Genomic DNA, 7,514 nt, shown 5'->3' on the forward strand with positions numbered 1-7,514 from the left:
CAATATTAGACATACAGTGAGTTTCTCGCAACGGACACTCGCTGCGTGAAAACTCACACATGTCTGAATAGTCCCCTTGAAATGAATGGGTCCGTGTGCTGTCCGCTATTTCCACACGGATGAGTATTCCGCTCGTCTGAACGAGCCCTTACAGGAGTGCAGCTGCTGGGATACGAATTATCAGAATCGGCAGAGTACAGGGGTTTACAGCAGCCCGTATACTTTGTACAGAGGGGTTAATGTAATACTTACTGCATATGACAACAGAATCGCCTCGTAAATGACAGGCGTTTGTATTGTGCTGATGGTGCGGTGAATTTGGTTTCCCCGCAGCTGCTCTCCTGTATTACTCACATAGCTCCTGTCTGGTAAATGGGGTATAGGTCATAATCCAGTTTCTTTATGTATTCAAGTTGCTCCAAGGATGGTCCAAGATGTGAAAACATCAAGAAATATACTGTTCAGGCCAAACCTCATATTTAGGAAGCACCTGCGCCACTTTTAATGCTTCGGAAAACGTGGGCGAGGACAATCACAACTTATTTTTGACTTGCGTCACTTTTCTACTTAGAAAAGAGTCAGAAAACATAGTGAGGTTCAACCTGCCGCGGTTTTTAGCCTATACCAAATTAATCAACATAGAGCCCTGCCCAGACCAGAAGGAAGCTCAACTGGGTTGTCCTGGATTAGAAAAACATGGCGTCTTTCTTCCGAAAACAGCGCCACACCTGTCCATGGGCTGAGCTGAAATACTACAAACAACATGTAGACCGGTGTAACACTGTTTTTTGAAGAAGCAGACATGTTTTTCTGATTCTGGGCAAACACTGACTCCTCGTATGATGCGTCTGTATTAACACAGCTCCCCCTATGGGCTCCTATGAGTACTGTGTATGCCCCTGACAGCTGAAATGGATATTTTTGTATATTTGTTAGCTATAGAATTGCGAAAAGTCCCAGGTTAGGTTTACATAGAGGTTATCATGGGTCATGGGGCGGTTTTCGGTATGGGAGTAATGGAGCAACTTTATCTGGAAGTCTTGGGATTCCATTACATGACACCATGTGGTTAAAATGAGGAGCAATCACTTTTATTGTGCTTCTCTCTTTCAGGTGTCTCCCTTATTGAAGGGATTCATTGACCGGCTTCTCGTCAGAGACCCAAGCCAACGAGCCGCTGCCAATGAGCTGCTGAAACACCCCTTCCTGACCAAGGCCGGGCCTCCGTCCTGCATCGTCCCACTGATGAGGCAGAACCGCATGAGATGAGCTACAGACACAGGGGAAATACTTAACCCTTTACACAGACTACCAAAGACTGACACAATGTGGGGGAGCAATGACATGAAGGTGGCATCTCTGCCACCTGCTCAGTGTTGTACCCGGATCCCTGGATAAAAACTACTGATGAACGCCTCTCCTGGAAGCTCTTCGAGGTTGTTCTCCCTCTTTCTGCACTCTTCCGTTCCCTGAGAGGACTTGTCTTCAGTGCTTCTCTCAGTCCATGTTAACCCTACAATCCTCTCGCCAGCCTTCGAGTGCTCAGGTCATTTATTTGTAACCCTGCACAATACAGGACCTTGAGAAACGGAGAGCAATCCCACGACAATGCTGCAATGCTGGGGGACCTGGTAATCGGCTGCTTTCTTCATGGACAACCAATAAGCACTTGGACAGACGCACGACCTGCCCCTTACTCATAACCTGGGACTTAACACTGGAAAATAGACGTCCCTAGACTGTGGTCAGGGGTCAACTGGAATAATGTAGGATGGGCCGAGTCCAGGCAATGTGGTTCATACTTCGTGTTCCTATAGGGGGCTGTTACACGCAGAACAGGTGACCAACCCCATCACTTGGTCCTATTTGTGGCTGGTGGTCCTACCTCCGTTAATGCCCACTCTCTTTTTTTTTTTTTTTTACAAGCATTTTGTTATTTCTCAAAGGGCAGAGGAAAGACGGGGTCTTAGGAAACGACGTCCCCACTTGTTTCATAACCAAGAAACTCTTAAGCGTAGGACACCAAAACTTTGTGCATCTCCTGTAGCTAGCGCAGAGGTAAAGGGGCCATCCAATAAGACTTGTGTCACCATCGCAGACCCCAGCTCTGTTTTGTATGAAGTTTATTAAATTGCACCCCCAACCCCACAAGACACACCAGCATCTAATCCCATTCAGCCACCCATGATCTGCTATACATAATATCATGCTATATAATATTGCGGCTGCTCCTTCGCCATCGTCCTCCGTCAGGACTAGGTGTTCAGCAAATTTATGGCTTTAGATCTTCCTCCTAATATTCGATGTCCAGACCCCCTTACCTCTCCCTTTTCTTCTTGCAGTGACATAAAGGAGACAATACCTAAGAACACGACATAGAATACGATACACTACAATTCGTCTATAGGGTGTGACTGCAAATTGATACTGTCCTAAAGACCCATACGGTTGTATCGAATACCCGTAGAAGAGCATTGTCCCTGTACTAGAAGAGCATTGTCCCTGTACTAGAAGAGCATTGTCCCTGTACTAGAGGAGGATTTTGTCTTCCTATGTGGCCGTAGACATTCAATAATTTTTATTTCAAAAGTTTTGTTTTTTTTGGCCAACATGGCAGATTTCCCCATTGACATGCACTTTCCGCACAGCAGAATGTATATGTGTTATTTCTGTGGAGATGACGGACACCCGTGACCTCACTAATCTGGGGGAACCAATAGTATAAAGGCAGCAGCCAATCAAACCCAGCCACCTTGATTTTTCCATTGGCAAAGTCTACCATACCCTATAAATATTGTATTATTGGGGGATCTGACAGACCATTGTAAAACCTATGGCCGCCTTAAAGGTTACGTGCACTTTTTTTTTAATGTTCCAATGCATCAAAAATAAAACGTGAAGCAACTTTGCACTTCAAGTTAAAAAATAAATGACCGTTTTGTGTATACAGCTCCCATGCAGACCTGTGTGCTTTGTCTCTCGCTAACCTACTGACGATAGAAAAGGGGGTGGATTGAAGTAACAGATGACTGCATAATCCGACTGCATGGGTTTTAAATCCATTGAGAGACATAGGTCTGCGTAGGAGCTGTATACCCAAAACTTTAGGAGATCTTTTTTAGTACAATTTGCAAGTTGCTTCGTTTTTTTTCTTATTTTGGATCAATAAAAAAAGGGTTGAAGAAGTGGACGTACCCTTTTAGAAACTTTTGGCCGTTTTGCGCCAGCCTCAAGGAGTCCGTTTTTGTTAAAACTGACTCACCGATCGGCCAGATTTGTTGTTCGTTTGAACAATTCAACAGACGATTGATCGACCGCGGGCGTTTTATTGTCTTCTGCATATGGCCGGCTTAAGTCTCGTCAGCAGAGAGAGGTCATCTTCCTGTGTGATTGCCAATATGAGTGCAGAGGGGTTATCGTGTATGAAAAGGCTTAATGGGGTTGTCCAGAATCAGAAAAACATGGCCGCTTTCTCCTAGAAACAGCGCCACGCCTGTCCAAGGCCTCTGTCTGGTATTGCAGCTCAGTCGCATTAAAGTGAATGGTGCTGAACTGCAATACCACACACCACCTGTGGACAGCTGTGGCACTGTTTTTTTGAAAGAATGTAGCCATGACTTCTAATCCTGTACAACACTTTTTTTAATGTTTTTTTAATTCGGGTGATAATATAGAATAACTCTAGAATGGTCAGTCCCCCTAACAATCCCTTTATACTTTACTATATCTTTATTTCCATGGGCGTCGTTGGACGTGTCCATTATAATCAATAGTGCCTTATCCTGTGGATTTCCATCGTCCCTTCACGGCCCCTCCATACGACAATCGTGGACCATCCGCTCCGAATCCGCTGCAATTGGAGCAAGCAATACTTGTAGCACTGGGAGACCGGACCACGAATCTCCCGACAGTCCCCGCCCCTCCCCCGTCCTTACATGAGCGACTACTGGTTATAGTTTTATATATAAATATATATTTATAAAGTGTGTGTTTTTGAAAACTCTGCAGTATTCCTGCGTACCGACCTGGAGAAAAATATGCTGTGACTTTGAGGGACTTGAAAACAAAAAGGATCTCGGCTTTTCAATTAATTTGTACAAATAAATTCTACTGTATTTTGCATCTTTTGGTTTGAACAGCGATGAATAGATGAATTGCTAGTTTTACAAATACAGTTTTGGACAAAAAAAAAAAATTCCGTTTGCCTTCATTCATTTCTTCATGGAAGAAAAACGTAAAACTTTTGGTTCATTACTCAAGTGGAGGTGGAACTACTTCTGTCTAAATACTGGTATTTCTATATTCAACTAAGTTTGCTCACTGTAGAATGAAAAGTTCTGCAACTTTTTGATACTTTTGTGTATCAACTTTCAAGATCTCTGGTTACAGTCAGTGAATGGCAACTTTCTTGTTTACATTTATAGGCTGAAACTCTGTACTGATAATTTGCTGCGCAGCTCGAGTCACCCTTGCAGCTGTGTGAGCAGGACACGAGCCATGGATGTTTGTTTACGGACTGCAAGCAGGGATCTTGAAAATGGTGGAGAATCGAAAAGTATATTGGAATATTGCAGTTTAAAGTGAATCTCCAATTTTGTATCATCCTGTTGTTTTTAGGTCCAAATTTCTGTGTGGATTTTTTTTTTTTTTTATATAGTGGATGGAGCTTTGTTACTCTGATTCAGAGCTCCAAATCCCCTGAATAGACAAAGCTTTAAAACATAACATGCTGTCTGCCTGCAGTCACAACTAAGGGGAGCATACTGCCTACGGTGTTATTGAGTTCAATGTATACACTGTATGCAGAATGCTCCATCTAGTGGTGGCTGCAGGTAGCCTGCATGTTATGTTTTATGTAAATGTTTGAAATTTTTTTTTTTTTTGTTTTTTGTTTTTTTTTTTAATAAAAAAAAGTGTTAGTGTGTGTTTAAAATGTATTTACAAGAGTTTAATTAAAAATTTGTTTTACTTTTTGAGTTACAGCTGCTCTGTATTCTGTATACAGAGCAGCTGTATCGTTCATTAAATCCTGTTCCCGTCAGGTCCGCGGGTTCATAACTTAGATGTGATAGTTTACAGGTGCATCCTGCGTCACTGAACCCGTCAGGTTCGTGGGACTGACGGATTCTGGTCCTAGCGAACGATACAGCTGCTCTGTATACAGAATACAGAGCAGCTGTAACTCAAAAAGTAAAACAAATTTTTAATATGTATTTACAAAGTTTATTAACACACACACACTAAGGCCTGATTTACACGAGCGTGTGCGTTTTGCGCACGCGAAAAACGCGGTGTTTTGCGTGTGCAAAAGGAACTTAACAGCTGCGTGTGTCATCAGTGCATGATGCGCAGATGCAAGATTTTCTCGCAGCCGCCATCATTTTGACACTCCGTTTGGATGTTTGCAAACAGAAAAGCACGTGGTGCTTTTCTGTTTACATTCAGAGTTTGACAGCTGTTGCGCGAACCACGCAGTTCGCACGGAAGTGCTTCCGTGAGACCTGCGTGGTTTTCACGCACCCATTGACTTTAATGGGTGCGTGATGCGCGAAAAACGCTGAAATCTAGAACATGTCTTGATTTTACGCAGCGGACTCACGCTGTGCAAAACCCACGGACTGTCTGCACTGCTCCATAGAGTAATATAGGTGCGTACGACACGCGTGAAACGCACGCGCGTCACACGCGCGTATATTACGCTCGTGTAAATGATGCCTAATACACATTTTTATTTAAAAAACAAACCCTTTCACACCTTTAGAAAGCCTTTAAATCTGTCTGAAGGTTTTTCTGAGGCCGTGCTCCAAACCCCTTGCAAACGCTGTAAAGATATATTAGGTAATTAATCGGCACAAAACTGTGAAGCTGTTTAGATTTTTAAAAAAAACAAAAAAAAAACAATTGTCTTCATGGGTGAACATTTTACTGTTTACATAGGACTGGAAAACCCCTTTAAACATCCGCAGAGTAGGAGGAGACTTGACTCAAGTCCTTTTCTTCTCTAATGTTGTCCGCTGAGGAGCAGAGAGATAGTAGTTGTCTGTATCCAGAGGGAACTTGCTAATAAAGTCCTGTGATTACAGCAGCCTCTGCACAGATTGAAGCAGTGTGTCGGAGTATACGAAGGTCCTGTTCTCACAGTTTGTTTGCTTTTTACGTGTAACGTGTGTCGGGATCCGCACCAAAAGATGACCCAAATCGCCTCCCATTGATTTCGCTTGCGGGAAATAAAGCGTTATGCTCTTTCTTCCCATGGTTCCATCTCCGACCTCCCATTGAAATCAATAGGAGGCAGAGTGTTTTTCGTCCACGGCCAAAAAATGCTGAGAAAACTGCGGCAAAGTGCAGGCAAGGCAAAATCGTGTTTTGTTTTCGTCCCTTATTTATTTTTTTCCCTTCTGCAAAATACTCAGTGTGAACAGGGCCTAACATTGGAATGGTCGGAGTGGTAAGCATAATATGAGCTAGTAGGCTTATAGAGATAGTGACCAGGACCGGGCTGCAGCTCCACTGTAATGGGCCTTTTACACCTACCGATATTCAGCCGGTGCAGCGCGCTCGTTTGCTCCTGTCACACGGAACTATGTATGGGGACGAGTGGTCGTTACTCCAATCGTTCGTCCCCATCCGTTATTATAATGTCGGCAGCGCGTCTCCCACTTTGCACAGGGAGATGTGCTGCCGACAACGATAATAAGAAAAGAATAAAAACGGGAACACTGATACCACACTGAACGGAAATGCATGAAAAACGCTCCGTTTTTTTTTTTGTCTGAATAAGGCCTAAGACGGTCTGCGGCACAAATTGCTGAGCTTTGAAGGGAAGGGCTCCATAAAGGTCCTGCGCATGAGAATCTACACGCACTGAATTTTTATTTTTTACTGGTAGATCGCTTTAAAGTAACAAAAACAGAACCCCAGATTTCCAGGTACCCCGAAGTTTCTTTCTGTGCCAACATATGACACTCATAATACAACAAAGAGCCATTGGAGATGTCTTGAGGCTGTAGTGTAAAGTACAGGTTTATATACATGTAGCCAATTATATTGTTATAACAGCCGATATCTGGTAGATCTAAGTACCCCGCTGTTTCCATTACACCCCATGTGTAAACATCCACGAATATGATCTGTCTGGGTAATAGGTGTTATATACAGGACATGTTCAGAAGTCGCACACCCCAGGGAGAGTGAATCACGTCCGTGTGCTGTGCGTTGAAACGACGCACAGCACACGGACCCATTGATTTCAATGGGGCTGTTCACACGTGTGATTTTTCACGCAGCAAGAGTCCGCTGCGTAAAACTCACTGCATGTCCTATATTGGTGCGTTATCACGCACCTACTGAAGTCAATGGGTGTGTGAAAACCACGCACCGCACACGCATGTGCGGTGCGTGATTAGCATATCAATTCAGTTGCAAATTATGAAAAAAAGATGTGCTTTGCGAGTGCGTAATAATGGATGCCACTAGCAAAACACACAAGCGCGCATTCGTTTTTCACGCGTGTG

At 43.6% G+C, this 7,514-nt stretch overlaps 1 protein-coding gene across 2 annotated transcripts in view; it reads left to right on the plus strand.

Annotated features, from left to right (window-relative positions):
• PAK4 (p21 (RAC1) activated kinase 4) overlaps positions 1-4,120 on the plus strand; it is a 46,366-nt gene extending 42,246 nt beyond the window's left edge. For both annotated transcript variants that reach the window (XM_075836290.1, XM_075836289.1), the window contains exon 9: positions 1,114-4,120. In XM_075836290.1, coding sequence (XP_075692405.1) covers positions 1,114-1,269 — 156 coding nt within the window. In that variant the 3' untranslated portion in view covers positions 1,270-4,120. The remainder of the gene's footprint in view (positions 1-1,113) is intronic.
• The last annotated feature ends 3,394 nt before the right edge of the window (positions 4,121-7,514 follow it).

This window comes from Rhinoderma darwinii, chromosome 8 (genome assembly GCF_050947455.1).
Source record: "Rhinoderma darwinii isolate aRhiDar2 chromosome 8, aRhiDar2.hap1, whole genome shotgun sequence".
Taxonomy (NCBI): domain Eukaryota; kingdom Metazoa; phylum Chordata; class Amphibia; order Anura; family Rhinodermatidae; genus Rhinoderma; species Rhinoderma darwinii.